This window comes from Rhinolophus ferrumequinum, chromosome 20, assembly GCF_004115265.2.
Source record: "Rhinolophus ferrumequinum isolate MPI-CBG mRhiFer1 chromosome 20, mRhiFer1_v1.p, whole genome shotgun sequence".
In the NCBI taxonomy this organism is placed as follows: domain Eukaryota; kingdom Metazoa; phylum Chordata; class Mammalia; order Chiroptera; family Rhinolophidae; genus Rhinolophus; species Rhinolophus ferrumequinum.
Window position 1 is genome coordinate 55,752,743 of NC_046303.1, and position 16,959 is coordinate 55,769,701.

Genomic DNA, 16,959 nt, shown 5'->3' on the forward strand with positions numbered 1-16,959 from the left:
CTCTCTCTTTTGAAATATAATTGATACATAACGAAAAATAAAATAAAATAAAGAAAAGAGAGAGAAAGCGATTGAAAATACACCAAAATGTTAACAAGGTTATCTCTGGGTAGTAAGATTCCAGGACATGTTAAATTTGTATCATTTCTGAATTTCCCAATGAGCCGGTATTCCTTCTTTATAAATTAAACAAAACGAAAGCTTAAAAGAGAGGAAAGCTGAGACGATGTGGGTAGTTCTAAAGTCTCAGGCTACGGGGAGCAGGCTGCCTAGAGGTGCGTTAAGTGACAGGTGCCCTTCATTCCTTGTACTCCTTTAGGTTCCATTTTCACTGAAACGCTTTCCAAATGCATTGTTTTTAAAATGTCTGTATCATGAACAATCTCATCTTCCTTAAAAGGTACAGCCTCTTCTCGAGGTATCCGGAGAAGTGCAGTGTACATCCAAGTCCACAAGGGTCTCCTGCCCTCTGGCTCTGCACCCTTCCCTCGGCTATATCTGAAGAACAACAGTAACCAGGCTCCCCACGTTCCGCCTATAAAGTCATTGTCAACAAGTCATGACAAATATGGGTTGAGAGGTTCAGTGTTTAGGAACCTGGTAATCAAAGTTTATTGTACTCTTGGTTTTGTTTCTTTTTTCCACTCCAAAAAGTTTAAAGCAACTAAATTAGCATCAAAGAAATTTGTGAAAGCTCTCAGTGAAGCTATGATGAAATGTAACTACATCAAACCAGATGCCAAACAGAAAACTATGCAGAACACTCTATGAGGATATTCTAGAGGTTTAAAAGAGGGCCATGGTCTGGGAAGAGTTAGTGACAAAAATGTCAAAATGTTCCTAGCAGTGCCAAACACCGACTGTGGGTAATGGGTGCCACTGGGTCTAAATCAAGGACACACACATCTCAGATTTCAGTGGGTCTATTGCTTTTGTGGCAACTACCTGTAATTATCAGCAATTCAGTCAAAACTGGGCAAAAATCTTCCTGGACTTGCACCTGAAATTGATAACTACAGACTGCCCTTCAAAACAGCTGAGATGGTTATGACTTAACCTGAGAACACGTTTTGGCCTCAACAAAATCCTCAGTGGTTTTTAACTCAAGATACATATATACATGTGATTTATACAGATTAAAGAGAATTGTGGATCTCCCGCTCTAAACTTAGATTATATTAACTCATTCCTTTCAAGCTCCTCTCATTTACCTGACATCCTTCCTGTCATTTTACGTTCCTCGAAATTCCTGGGGAACTTAAAGTGATGTCATAGAGAGTTTTTGAGGGGAAGAGCTCTTTAAATCAACCCAAGTTCCTCATTTAAAGAGATAAAGTGATGTGCAAGCAGAATCTTTGGCATCTTTAACATGCAGCCTCTATAAAGTCCCAACTGTGGTTCCCACATCACATTTTATATGAGAAAGACTCAGGCCCATGGTGCCTAGTCACTGAGAGACTCTCTTCTCATGGATGATCATTCCTTCAAAGAGCAACTCTAATCATCCTAAAGAAAGAGCTCCAAAACCTAACTGTAAACCTACCTATTGGGGGACATGGTGAAAAAAGGTGAGGGGATTAGGAAGTACAAATTGATAGTTACAAAATAGTCTGGGGATGTCCAGTATAGGGAATATAGCCAATATGGCAATAACTATGTATAGTGCCAGGTGGGCACTTGACTTGTTGGGGGGGATCACTTCATGAGATATATAAATGTCTAACCACTATGCTGCACACCTGAAAGTAATATATTGAATGTCAACTGTAATTGAAAAAAAATTTTTTTTAATTTTTTTAGTTGGTATTTGTTCCTGACTGCATGGAGGGAGGAGCTAGGCTCTCCCAGGGCTTGGAAAATTGTCATCACCGTCATGAGAAATATTTTCTATAAAAATTTAACTATTTTTTGTTTTTAACTGTCTTTTTAAAAGCACATATAATCTTATATTTAAAAATGAAAAGCACTCCCCTAAATTAAAACAAAGTACAGAATTATATTAGCACATGTAAGATTTGTACTTGTATCATTAATTTACTCATGTATTATGAAGTCTCTGTATTTAAACACCGACTTCCTCCCTGCCCCAATCCATACACCAGCAGTGCGAAGACCCCTGATCTAGTCTAAAATAGTGAGAAAACAATATTGTGCAGCCTGGTTCCAGTTAATATAATACCTTCTTTCTTCAAGTTAAGAAAGGATTTTTTCTTTTCAACGACTCGCTCCAACCCTAAACTTTTTCAAAGAGTGATAAACAAAAGGCACTTATTTTTAAACTAAATTATAGTCTTTTTCTTCCAAAAAAAAAAGAAAAGAAAGATAGAGATTTGCAACCCACCTTATCACTCTCTTTATCATCTGTTGTTGCTGGAAAGAGAATCAAGGTATAGATACTTTTCAGAAAGTCAGATGAAGGCCTAGCAACAGGTACACATAGGACACTGTCGCTACCCTCTTCAGTCTAAAAATCACCAAAGCAAACCAAACAGGAGTCGTACTAACTCAGGCTACACCAACACCAGTCACAAGCAACAACAGAAACTGTCCTGCTGCAGAACTGTACATTGCCACTGCTGTACTACCCAGGCTTTTTAAGCACTGGATTCCCAAATTTTCTATATATACACACATAAACACACACACACACACACACACACACACACACACACATGCTGGTGCCTGTGTGTGTGTGTGTGTGTTTATAAGCACTTTTATTTTTCAATTCACCAAGTTTTTTGGGTCAAACTGGTGGATAAAAACAATCTCAATTTGTGCAAAACTGATCAAAAAATAGTACTTTGAATTTTTGTGAAAAAGTTTCTCATTAAGATGGTAGCTATTTTTTCCAAGAATGATTCCTTTTAATTGCGGAAAAGAGCCCAAAGGCTTTGTCAAGGGGCACATGTTTTCTATAAATCAAAACATAAATAAATGTGAGGTTATTTCACTAGGCATACATATGGTTTTTGCTAAGTAAACGCTATTTATAAAACATTGTTAGCCTCCACCGGAACTGCTGTCAACATTTATAGGAAAGGAACTTTTCTACTGCTCTGAAACTTGCCAGCATTTGAAAACAAGCCTAAAAACATTAGTTTTTAAAGACAGATTTGATTTAAACAATGTAAAAAGGGCCACTGTGTGTTTTCTAGTTTTTAAATGCTTGGAAGAAACTTTCAACTGAATATTAGATTCATATTTTACCAGAAAATGTTTACCTTGCTAGAAGTTCCATTATTTTAACCATGCCATTGTTCTATTCTTTCTGGAAGTTCTCTTTTGGTTATAGGCAAAGGTCTGGGATTATTTTTCTTATCACTGCCAGTAGAACAAAAATATTCTGTGAAAGGGGCATCTTTGACATCCATTAAAGCTGAGTATTCATAATTGCCTCACCATCTTCTCTCAAAGGTTCATTTGCATGATCTCTTCCCTTCAGATACCCTAGACTATAAACCAATTTATCAGTCCTACTCAGAGGGCAGTTCTCAAAATGAAGTTTTCTGTGAAAGGAATTAGCTATAAGCAAGCATGAAGCAATAATCCTTGACAACCAACAGCAAACCATGGAAGGTAACAGTAACTTTAATAATAATTTACATTCTCCATTTTCCATTCAACTTTTCTTTCTTGGGCTGCAGTGCCTTCCAAAACAGAATTTTTTCCAGTGCTTTTGCAATCAATCCCTACTCTAGGTGGATGTAAGCCAACAGTTACGGTGCAGTCAAGAGCGTTTCCAGAAAGAGAGGTCTTTCTCTCTTTTGCTTTTTTTATTTCAAGTTGCATCTTCCCCAGTTGTAAGATTTGTTACCTCTTGGTATAGAATGCATTTGTTTTTATTTTTGAATGGCAAGGGGAAAATATTAAGTAGTTCCATAGAACGATTTTTAAAATCCTAAATTTCCAAGGTAATACAACATTTAAATATATTTAATAATTACCTAATGCATAATTACCTGTATATGACTAAACTGCCTTGGAAACAATGTAAATGTTTTCACTGCTGAATATTATCCCAATTTCTATGTAGAATTCCAAAATACTTAACCCAGGTTATGTGCAGAATTCCATTTCTTTGCAGTATACTTAAAGGGGAGAGTTGCTTATAAAATGCAGGAATGGTTCCAATAAACTTAAAAATACACATAGACAGATCCAGAAGAAAAATACATTTTCCGTATCATTCATTTTTGTAATTTTGTGGATTAAGAGCTAGCTAGCTACCCTAATGGTAGACATTAATGAATTTGAAATTACAAGGAAAGGCAGAATTCTCCAGAACTTCTGTTCCTAATCAATCACCAGAGATCAAGAGATCAGTGACATCATTAGAGCCTTTGATCACAGCTCCTCTTTCAAGCTCAGATGGGACTGGATTGATCCTTGCTGGCACTGAGAATGGAGAAACACCTAGGAATACAATTCACCATGAAACATGAGAAGTCATCAGCATCTCTTTGCCTCCTTGGAGAGGGACAGAGAGCACATTCCACAGCAGCCCAACACCAAACAAAGAGCCACCTCGTTAAATCCAAACCCAGTTCCGGTCTTACTAGGATTCCCAGAGCACTTTAAGAGAGGAACAGACAATATGCTACTTTTCTTTCAGTTTGGTCTCCCTTAACCACCATCCCAGGACAAGCCCCAATCCCTTCAGCACGGGGAGGACAGGCTCTGTGGGTATTTTTATCCCATTCTCCCTATTACAAAGCACTTAAGCAGTTCAGAACTTCCCCCTCTACTTCTGAATTTCACTTGATGAGACTTTACTAAAAATGCTAGTTACTTTTCATTGGCCAAAAAGAAAAGCCAACATTGAATATAATGTTGGCTTCGTTAATTTCAAAATACTTAGACTGCTAATTACTCATAATGTTCTGATCTGAAATGGTCACTTTGGGAATGAAAAGTTTTAATTGACCTTTATTACTTTAGGTGTTTAGGGTTTTTCCCCTCCTTATTTGTAATACGAATCTAAATGAGCTTCGTGAACACTGGTGGAACATAGTTTATTATCTTCCTCATAGGGTGATCAATGATTTCATTAATAAGACAGATAACAAAACTGTCATATCATTGACACTGTTATGAAAGATGATCCTAGCTTCCCGCTCCATTTTCCAAGGTCCGGGGTTCTCTGTGGCAGCTCTGAGTCCATTCAATATTTTCCACAGACAGAGAAAAGTGAAAATCCATTTTGAAACCAATTTCAATTAGGATCCAGAAGCTGTTATCACAGGTGTCGCAGAATGGGCCCGTAAGTGGAAATGTCGCCTATCCATTCTGAAATGAAACCTTATCAGGGGCTACAAAGATGGCTAGGGACAGCCTATCTGTAAATTACTTTTCGTCTTGTGTTAACTCAACCTTAGTCCTGTCATATGGAATTCTTTCCATCCACTAGTAATAATCTAATGACTAACTAGACACATCGGCCCAAACGGTTTCAGCTAGACAGGGCTGTCCCCTTAAACACTGGTACAAATGCAAACACACTCGGGCCAGCCAGGAGCAAAGGGATGCACATGCTTTAAATGATAGAACTAAAAGTTTATTATGGGAAATAAAAGACCCCAGCTCCACCCATTGCATTCCTGGTGATTTTTCAATTGCAAACTCCAAGGCCCCCTTATTTCATTAATGCAGCACCCAAGTCGCAGGCTTTTCTCTCACATCTTTCAGTCTCCTTTTAGCAAATTATCCCATGACGGCGGATTTATTCAGTCAAAGACCTCGGACTTTGAGAGGCAACAAAAGAATCAAGAGACTTTGTGGTCCACCTGCCTGGCGAATGATGAGGCAGGGAAAGTCTCCCCCAGAGAAACCAATCAAACCATTGTGTGGCACAGTCAGACCTTTTCAACTGTCAAGCCAGAGAGCAGGGGAAGAGATGAAAGAACGCGGGATGAAGCTACCATTTACGGAACCATGTGGGAATGGTCTCCTAAGATTTAATAATTGGGATGGAACTCAACTTTCTACCATTAAGGGGGGTGGGGGGAAGAAAAAAGAAACTGAGACGAGAGAAGAGTCATAGAAAGGGGGAAAAGCGAGAAAGGAAGAACAGCAGCCTAAGTCAGACTAGGGATAACATTTATATAAAAATTTCTCCTACCTAAGATGAAGTCCTATCTATAAAAGTAAAGGGGGAAAGGGGAGATGGAGGGGGAGGGAAAGGGGGAGAGAGAGAGAGAGAGAGAGAGAGAGAGAGAGAGAGAGAGAGAGAGAGAGAGAGAGAGAATGAGAGAGAAAGAAACAAAGAAAGAAAGGGAGACTTAAAGCCTTTGGTATTTTTCCTCTAGGTTAGAGCTGCATTAAATGTTCTGATTCTAACCTTCTTGTGCAATTAATCCATAGTAGCAAAACAACAAAAGTCCTCATTAATATGGCTGCCCCGTAGTTTTAAGTATAAAATGCCATTTTAAATTGGACTAAATGGAAACAATACCTTGATTGGACACACAAAGAAGACTCAGACTGGCAGAGACATTAAGTTATATACTTCTGGGCAGTTTTCAAGTACATTTTTGTCCTACCACCATTTCAACAAAAACTATTTAAATAGGAAGAAAAAATGGGGCCTAAAAAACCATGGATTTAAAAAAACACAAAAAATAAACATAATGTCAAACAGATACTGCAGTCCGAATGCTGTCTATTATTCCTGGTGACTCATACTGTATGTATTACTACATTGAGTTTAAAAAAAATAAGTATTTGTTGAAATTTTGGGGGTGCTGGAACTACTGTGACTGTAGTGGTACTTACATGACTTTATGGATCTGTCAAAACTCATAGAACTGTACACCAAAAAGAGTGAATTATGTTGTACGTAACTTTTTTTAAATAAATAAAAATTACAGCTGATATATTTGGAAAGGTTTCCATGTAAACAAGATAACAAGAAGGTTTTTGCTTTCACTGTCACTCCACCTCCTTCTATGCCTGTGACCCTCATGGTTGCCAGTGCTGAGCCTGGCATTCCAGGTGGGAACTACCTGGAAAAGTAAGCCCTCCCTCCACCTGTGGGCTCAAAGTGGTGCAGGACAGTAGGCCAGCAGCTACCTACCTCCCCAGAGGGAGACTGTCCTCCCACAAGCACCGTTTTGCCCCCAAGCTTTCCCACTTCAGTTGCTATTTCTGAGCCTGACCAGTGTGTTTCTGGAAATGTGAAATACTCGTATCACATGATCACAAGCAATCAAGGGCGACTCAGAGACTTTCCACAAGCAGAACACATCATGCTCTGGCTTCTTTTTACGCCCAAGTTTGGGAAACTATGGCAAGATGGGGTTGATATTTATTCCAGATTTCTCTGAGCACCCAAGAAGTGTTCTTTTAGAGGAGAAATCCAATAGCTATATACAAGAGAAAAAAGGAGCCCTCAGGGAAGCGCATTAGCACACAGGAGTACCGATTTCATCCCGAAACTTCAATGAGTATTTGTGAAAGAAAAGTACACCCTTACAGCATCTGAACTGTTAAATCCAAACTGGTGGCAATTTCAGGACCAGTGGTTTGAGGTACTGTTTCCTAATCCCAGCTCCTGTTAACTACTTGCCTCTTAAACTACATTGTGATGACCACCACATTTTAAGGATTTTCTGTTAGCCAACCCCTCCACTTCTCTCAATCAGATACAGCTTAACTGTCCATAGATTATTAAAAATGATGTTGTACTGAAAGGAGATTAACCATATCAGTGAATTAAATCCTGCCAAATTATATCCAGTAGAGGTTATTACTATTACTAATAATAGCTAACGTTTGGGTACTCACTGTACCAGCCTCAGAGATGTTAAGTAGTTAGCCCAAGACCACACAGCAATTGAGTGGTAGAGCTAGGGTTCAAACATTGGTATCAACACTACTGCTGTGCTGCACGTGTCCCTGGCCCTGGGCCGAGTCAGCTTCTGGCAGACCTGCGCACTGTACAGGCTTACTCAGTATCTGCTGAGGCCCTCTCAGCACAAAACATGGAATGGAGGGCAGGAGGGGTGTGGGTGAAAGACAGACCAGGTGCTACACTCAAAAAGTACTAACTAAAATGTAAAAATTAAGTATTATGGGAGAGAGAGGGATGAACAATTAAGACAGTGAAACTATTCTATATGATAATGCAAAGGTAGCTACATGACATTACACATCTATCAAATCCACGGCATTTACAACAAAGGCGTGAACCCTAATGAAAACTATGAACTTAAGTCAGTAACAGTGTATCAATGTTAGTTCAACTGGAATGAACATACTGCACTAACACAAACTAATGCAAAACATAATAGGGAAAACCATACGGTTGGAGAGAGGAGTATTAGGAACTCTACTTTCTGTTCAATTTTTCTGTAGATCTAAAATAGTCTATTAATTAATATAACAAAAATGAAATACAAAAAAGTTCAAGTGGTATTAGGTAATTTCGAAAAGGACACAAGATTACATGGAGAAAAAGAGACTAAGGAAATAGTCACATTTGAGAATACCTTAAACATGCACTGATGATAGGAAAAACACTTCTTCTATGCAGGAATATAAATGAAGACAAAGAGCCCTTCAACTTAGCTAATGCACGGGTTATGGACGGGACTGTATGGTGGTAGCATATCAAACTGGACAGTCAGACTGGGGTCAGATTTTGGAAGCTATCTAAATATTAAGCAAAGGACTCTGACCTTTTTCTATAAGGAGCTTGGAATCACTGAAAGTTCTAGAGTAGAGGTGTGGCATAAGCAGAACACTAAAAAGATTAATTTGGCAGCAGCAAGTCCCATAAGCAAGAGGACAGACCAAAGGCAAGGTGACTGGACAGAAGTTGCTTTAGTCGTCGAGGCATGAGGTAGTGAGGTTTTAAATACTACAGTGTAGTAGCCTGGCCTAAAGGGATACGTGGGTGAATAATTACAGAGGAAAATTTACTAGGACCTCAAAACTGGTTTGTACATTGGAAGCATAAGGGAGGGGTCAAAGGTGACAGTGCGGTTTCAAGCCTGGGTAACCGCAGGAAAGGCGATATACTCCGCCAAAGTCAGAATACAGAAGTTGCCAGGGTTCAGGGACACATGAGTTAGGAGCTCAGGAGAGCCAGGCTTCTTAGGACAATCAGATTACTCATCATTAGTTAATTCGTTTAAAAACATGAAATCTCTTTCAAAAAGAATAAAATCTAATTCTAATACAGCACAAACCACCCTATAAATGGGCATCACTGACCTGAAAGGAAACAGTTCACCCCATAAAAAGAATCAAAGGACATGCATATGCTGATTCTATTGCTAAGACATACAATCAACATTAGTTTCCAAGGTTAAAGAAATCAAAATAAATTCTCTCAAAATTATCTTCCTTATTTTCTGGCTTAAGAAGGCATTCCGAAGGTAGGTACGGAAAAGTTTTTTTTGATTCATGCTTCCTTAAGATGTACAAACTTGGCCACATTTGAGATTTGTGAAACATCTTGAACTATTTTTCACACAGAGTTCTACAAATTAAAAATTACTTTTGCCAAACATTTTTCCTTTAATTGCAAAACCTATGTGTATTTTCAAGAAAACATAACCCTTTTGTTTGGATTCGTAACATGTACTCATCCACACGATTTGTTTTAATGACAGTGGCTGACATTTGCGGAGCTCTTATTATGTGCAGTGCCTTTGGAATGATACAGGCATGGCCCCACTTCATCCCCCCAGAGATCCTGCAAAGTGGGTCTAGTTATTATCTTGGTAAACAGATGAAGAAACAGACTGTGAGAAGCTAATCTGCCCACACTTCGTGTTGCTAGAACTCAACCCAAACTTTCAGGTCCCAAATCCTATGGGTGCTGCTAATCACCATCCTACAATGTAAATCTATTTTATCTGACAGGCCTTTTCATCCAACTGTCACGTGCCAGGAAATGAGATACGGCCAAGAAAAAAGCTGTTGAACATCTAAAGCAGGGGTGTCCAAACTGCAGCCCGCGGGTCAACTGCGGTCCGCAATCCATTGTTAATTGGCCCGCAGCAAATTCCAAAAATATATTTAGTTTATTTAAATAAACCAGGTGAGGCAATACGTACTTCACCTTGAGTTAGTGGCTCGGCTGTTTGTGTATTTTACTACATATGGCCCTTGGTGAAAAACGTTGAAAAAAGTTTGGACACCCCTGATCTAAAGGGACAAGAAACCAAAAACTCACAACCTACTGCCTATATTGTGTGAACTGCACCAACGGGGCCATCTTACAGCCAGCCAGGAGACCAACAGATATCACAATTAACACCTACATACTGGACAGTTTAAAGACAAATCGCAAGGCAAGAAGTAACCAAAAGTTCAAGGACGAAAAAGTGTCTCCTTACGTATTTGCAGACCATCCATATATACCACTTTCCACTTAAAAACCTCAAAGAATGTTTTTTAAGCAGAGTTTTTTAAGCCCTTCTTTTTGAAAGATCAAAGTGATCAGGGAACCTCCTCTCTGATATTAATCCATCAACTCTGAATACTACCGCATCACCATTAGCATAATCATTTCAGCTTGTTACCACTTTAAGGTATGTTCCCAGTAATTGTTAGACACGCTACAAGATCCCAAGGCCATGGCCTACATACATTTATCATTAGTTCCTTTCTTTTTTAAAGCAGAGTAGTAGGTTAATAAGAAATATCAGATTTCTCCTTAAAAAAAAAATTTTTTTTTTAAATTCATAGGCCAAAAAATGAAACAAAACTCTTCAAACTGAAAAGTCAGTATTTGCAAGTCATCGAAGGAAATTTTATAGGATGAGAATGTTGGAAGATCTAGATTTAAAAACTTTTATTATTTACAATGCACAACATGTAGCTTAAAAATTTGTACCAGAAACAGATTAAGGCGTTTTACTTACAATATTAGCATACTACCAGATTTACAGATTCTTAAGTAAAAAAATGACACTTAATATCTGAGTGTACACTTTATCCGTGGAAGACACATTAGATTCCAAAATAATCACAATCACACTTAGACATTCAGAAAACTAAATGTCTTGTCTTTTGTCATTTATGCTTAATAAGTAACACTAAAGCTTAAAACCTAACGATGGCACAAGAAACACACATTGTGGTTGCTGAGTACAGAATGCTTTCTATGTTGGTATAGGTTCTTAAACATTACAAAAATCTAATTTGCCTTGTCTTTTTTGCCATACAAGGTTTAGAACAGTTTTTCATTTGTGTTATTTTAAATTTCAGTGTGAAGAGGCAAATGCTTACTTAAAAGGCTGTTCAAGATTTTGGAACAATACATTTTGGTTGTGTGTATGTGTGTTTAGACAAAACTCTATATGAATGTTATTCTAGGAGTAGATACTCAGCTGAGAAAAGCAAGGAAACAGATCTGTAAGGACACGCAGTGGAATGTGCAGGGTTTGGCTGGAAGGCTCAACGTCAGGAACAAACTGCAGCATATCATGGCTGGAAAAGATAATTAAGTCAACCCAACACAGTGCCAGTAACAAAACTTTTTTTTGTTTTATTTTAACCATGAAATTTTGGATGGGAGAGATAATGTCTATATTACATCCATTTGGTTCTTGGTGCTGAACTCATTTTCAATTGTTCATTTACAAATCCCTGAATTTCAGAGCTCTGTAAAGGAGGCCTAGAGTCCCCTGGAAAGAAAGAGTAGCAACCAGTACTACTGACTGTAGGTTCCAAATGATTTTAATTTCCTTTTGGTGAAGAGCCTCAGTGTAGGTGTCCAAGCACTTCTCAAATGTTTGTAGAAATGAGAAAAAGGGAGACAGAGACATAACAGATAGATGGACCACAGCAGTGGCAGCCATCAGCCAGCACACAGTGTACCAACCTTTGAGCCCCGACCCATGAGCTCTGAAACCCAGATGGGCCACAGACGAGCTCTGTGAAGAGGAGTGTGTGTAACCAGGTAGGAGCTTGCAGAACAAAGACGAGGTGGGCCATCCCATCCCCTGACCGTGATGCTGGAGCTGTAAAGAGACTCTGAACTACCGTAGTTACATGAAAGCTACAGAGAGGACTGTTTCAAAGGCATTACAGTTACCAGCACTGCTTAGGTAAAGCAATCACCAAGAAAGAGGTTTATATTCCTTTGTTTTACTTTTCCTGTCAATTCGTTTGCTGGTTTTCCTGGAATTTTCCAGTAGGGTTGCAATCATGTTTAAAAACACCACTTCCATTTTTATTTCATTTGGTTGGGTCTTTATTTTATCCCAAAATGAAAAGCAGTACATTCCTTAGATGAAAGAGGTACACTGGAAAAATGGCTAGAGTACCCAAGATTTCTAGGACAGCAATCATTCATGCATGTGCCCTGCAAACCTGGCTCAAGAGCCTTTGCCCCCAAAGGGATGGGTTTTTCCACCCACTTAGGAGGGCACAGGCTGAGAAGAGTGGGGAGCCAGTGGAGTTTGGTTTAGGAATCAGTTCTGTGGTCATTTCAGACTATAGGACTAGCTTTGTCCATCATGCTGCTCCTTCTAAGGCTAACGTGCTTGAGGGGTTCGCTGGCCGCCACGGGACTGCTTAGGTTATTTCGGTTCCTAGTCAGCCTAAACGGGTCCACAAGAGCAACTACTGGTCAGAGAGCGGTGGAAGACCACTGCAGCTGCCAGGAACCCTCCCCAGCACGGGTCTGTGGGGGCGGGGGCAAAAGCATCACCTCCCAGAGTACTGACCCCTGACACCCTGCTGACAGGAAGGACACATGCAGAGGCTCCCACAGCGCAGCACCACCTGCCACCCACTCACACTTGTTCTCATCCGTCTTCACACACACTCGCACACGCAAGCTATCAAGATACCAAAAGTTGATGTTTCATTAAGCATAATACACAGAAAGTGCTTATTCCTACAAAATTGATATTGAAATTACCAGATAACCAACACTGTTTGGACTGTTTCTACTTCTGAAATAACAAATTGGTCTAATTTTTTCAAACTCCTGGAAAAATAAACAAGGGTCACATGATTTTTTTTTTTTAAAAGGAGAAATGATGCCTTCTATAACCACAGTGGAGGAATGCAAATATGGGGTTCAATTACAACAGGCTCCAGTCCTGACTTGAAACACCACAAACAAAGGAAAAAATACAGACACGTTTTCACACCTACGTAAAGTAAGTTCATTATTTTAACACAGACATATCTCCCTAAGGATCAATCCAAAATGGGACTCACTAGCCAGCAGGTTTAACACCAGCCCCTCGGCCAGTCAAGCCAGCAATGCCCACTGCTGACATCCAGTGAGGAGGGCACCTCACCATAGCTGAGGACGAGCAGGAGGAGCAGGGCGGGCAGGGCAGGCTCCTCAGAGCGCCAGCTCAGACAGTGCTACAGTCAGGACAGGAAGGTGCAACTGTTTTACTAGATTTCTGCCCTTACTCTCAGGTTCTGGGCTGCGGTTACCGTCCAAAGCAGATTCTGACTCTCCAATGGTATGTACAAAATTGTCATCAGCCTAGTAAAATCTTTCTTGGAATAAATAAGATATAAGCCCACAAGTAGGGCAGCATGTTGGCCTATGCCAATCAAGTGTGCCCAGATGTGCTGTGTCTAAGAGCAGGCAGATGGCCAGCCAGGGGTGTGGAGAAGTGGGACGCAACTCAGGGAAGCCAGGGTGGCTATGGATTCTACAAACAGCAACGGCAGTTAACGGGCCTACGGGAGTAGGGAAGCAGGGAAGGACGTGAAGGGTACCACCCATCTCTTCAGCCTGTTGTTTCCAGAAGGGGCTCTGGAATTCATTTTCAGTGCTCCATGCCTGAACTGAAATACCTCTCAACACTTGACTTAAAATATTAATATACCATATAGAAACAGTGGCTCTATGTTATCTCTGAACACAATTAGGTAAGCTTTTATAAGCCAAGAGCAAAACCTCAGATAGTGGTGTTACCGTGAGGCTCAACCATTAACAACTTCTAAAATCCTTTAAAGTGGACCACTTAGAGTTGGGGGTGGAGGGAGCCTGTCACTAATTTTGACAAAGCAACTTTTGTGTCCTTTGTAATAACTAATAACTAATTATTTCTACCAGTGTACCTTTTCCACGTGAAAGGCAAAGTATCCTGGACTCCTGCCAGGCTAATCAAAAGGATTTGCCAAAACAGAACTTTACATAATAAATAACCTATCACCCTTACATCTCAAATTAGAAAATTTGGAAGAAAACGTGTCATTTTGGTGCCAAAATAGACATCACGAAAGCCTGCCTATCCTGCACCCCCCACTCTCCACACCCATTTGCTTTCTTTAGCCTCTCATAGAGCAAACACTGGTCCAGGTGCAAATGCTCAATTCACAAGGAATGCAGAGAACATAAAAATGACTGTGGACTTGGCTGCTGGTCCCCGTTGCGGCTCACCATTGGAAGTGGTGCTCGAGGCCACGGCTTTCTCGCTGACATCTGTTCGAGTAGAGCATTTCACTACAGAATTCTCAACTTTTTTCTTCTCAGTGGTCGTGGAGCTGTGGGACTGGGCCTCCATGATGGCTTCGCATTACTTCTCATTCAACTCTCTGCTACCAGGAACACCTACATTAAAAAACAGCAAATCATCAACTTCAAGTAAGGGTGCAAAAAAATGCCACTCAAAAGCCCACTTCACCTGTCACCTGAGGAGGTGCCTATAGCTTTAGCAAATTCAAAATCTGGAAGAGACTTCCCTACATGTTTTCTTGCAAAAATGCCTCAAAGTTCTATTAACAAAACAGTCAAGTTCTCTCTGCATGTGCAAAAGGAGAACAGAGGGCAAGATCCTTTCCTAATTACTACTGGGCATTTGTTATTAAATAGTCTAAATATCTCAATTTTCAGCTGTTTATAGAGTGACACCCAAGTGTCACTCCCATTACTCTTTCAAGCCACATCTACAAAATGTGTCTTCAGGTGGCCAACTTTATAGGAAGAGGCATTAGGACAACTTTCCAAGCAGGGGAATTTTTTTTAATTAATGAGATGTTTTAAAGGGCACACAACAATTTCTCAAATCCAAGCCCCGTACAAAGTTCTGAATCAGAGGATAATTCTGGCCAAGAAGCCAGCGATTTCTGCTTCCCCTCACTTAAGATATCTGAATTGCAATATGCCTCTTAATCCTAATTCATTCAGCTAAACCATAATCTTTAAGCTTTCTTAAAACATAAGACCATTTCAAGTCATTTGAGTTACATTTTTAAAACAAAGGTAATAAAACAACACACTCTTGATCCCACAGAAAAAGTCAAAAGACTGCCAACAGCAAGAACTGGAACCACTAAAGAAATATTAAAACTGAGCTAAGGGCAAATTCAGTTAGTCAGTCTTTCACTGGCTTCATTCATGTGATAATTGCCCTAACTCATCATTCATCAATTTTCACTCAATTTGGTTCATGTTCTTTTTTTGCAGTCATGATCTACACCTACAAAGAATAGAAGAAAGGATGACAAGTACCCTCTCTGGAATGTTTTCTTCAAGCTATCTAGATTGCAACACTCACAGCGAGCATTTCTTCAGTCAAGTCGTCTGTTTCTTTTCTACATTTAGCAGACACCACCACCGTGTTCAATCAAAACAAAGATTAGTGAAATAAAATGAGTAGAAGAGTTAAAATACCAGATAAAATATTTTTAGTCATCCTTAACTCAACTTTGCAAGGGAGCTGCAAATTCTTTCTTTCTTGTACAAAAAAATCTGGAATTCAAGTAAATAGAAAAGCTTAAGACCCAGAGGCCATGTGTCACTATAACCAGCTTTTCCACCAACTCCCATTTCTTTTCCTTGATGATCCAGTGTCATTCACTGTAAAATGCACAAGTTATTTAAGACCAGCTTTTCTGGAATAAAAACGAAAACAAGAAGCACCTCAATGCCTCAGCTTTCTCATCTGTCACATGACAGAAGTACACAGCAGGACTTAACCTTGGGGGGAAGGGGTACAGTCCTCTTTAAGAATATGTCAAAAGTTATGGAGTTATGGATCCTCTCCCCAAAAAAATATCCTTAAACACAAAAGTGTACATTTAATTTTCGAGGGGACACGGGCCCTCCAAGCTTTTCCATGGATCCATATAGAGAACCCTTGACAGAAAAATGTTCAGCAACCCCTTCTAGCTCTAACAATCTCAGTCTCAGAATGACTCTTTAATTTTTCTGAACGCTCCTCCAAAATTGATTGAAATATCATCTTTATAGTATTCCACAAGAACAATTTGTCCCCACGTACAGAGTTGTTTCTAAGTGGTACAAGAGCCATCGGAATGAGTCGGCTACAGTGCCTGTGAAACATCAGATCTCTGGGTCCAAGCCCTGATGGAGGGTGGCACCAGGGAACCTGTACTGTAACCAGCACTAGTGATTACCAGGCTCACTAAAGCTTGTAGACACCGGTTCTGCATGTTTCTATTCACTGCTATGAACCCAGTGGACTAGGTACCCACTTAAGTCTTGGCTGACTGGGTGAACTAATGAACTGCACCCCAACTGAATTCCAAGAGTCTGCATGAGCCCAGCACCCATCATGTCTGGAATCTTTGCTGAAAGTCCATCCCGTCTCCAGACAGAAGCTCCTGGAGGACAAGCCCTTGGCTGTCTTCTCAGCACCTCATACCCCTAAGAATGTGTACTGAGTAAATAACCGATCCAGCGAGGAGCCCATGACCCAGATGGTTCTATAATGTCTTGAATCTTAATCACCACTGGTCTAGCTACATATCTTTTATATCCAATGTTTCTTTGAAAGCTGGCAAATCACATAAAAACAAAAGAATTAATAGGAATATTTAATTAAAACACTCCATTTGCAACCATTTTGGATAAACAGGCATTTACTATAATTGTTTCCCTCAAAACACATAGTTTTATTGGTTGAATTTGAATGGAATTTACTAAGTTAAAGCAAGCCAATGGACCAGAAAAACACAGGAAGAGATGGGATTCCTGGTAAGAAGTCCATCTCTTCCTTAGCAGACAGA

General features: G+C 39.8%; 1 protein-coding gene across 1 annotated transcript in view; it reads right to left on the reverse strand.

The window, feature by feature from the left end:
- GLI3 (GLI family zinc finger 3) overlaps positions 1–16,959 on the reverse strand; it is a 274,513-nt gene that overhangs the window by 246,091 nt on the left and 11,463 nt on the right. The window contains exon 2 of the mRNA XM_033088582.1: positions 14,369–14,539. Coding sequence (XP_032944473.1) covers positions 14,369–14,492 — 124 coding nt within the window. The 5' untranslated portion in view covers positions 14,493–14,539. The remainder of the gene's footprint in view (positions 1–14,368; positions 14,540–16,959) is intronic.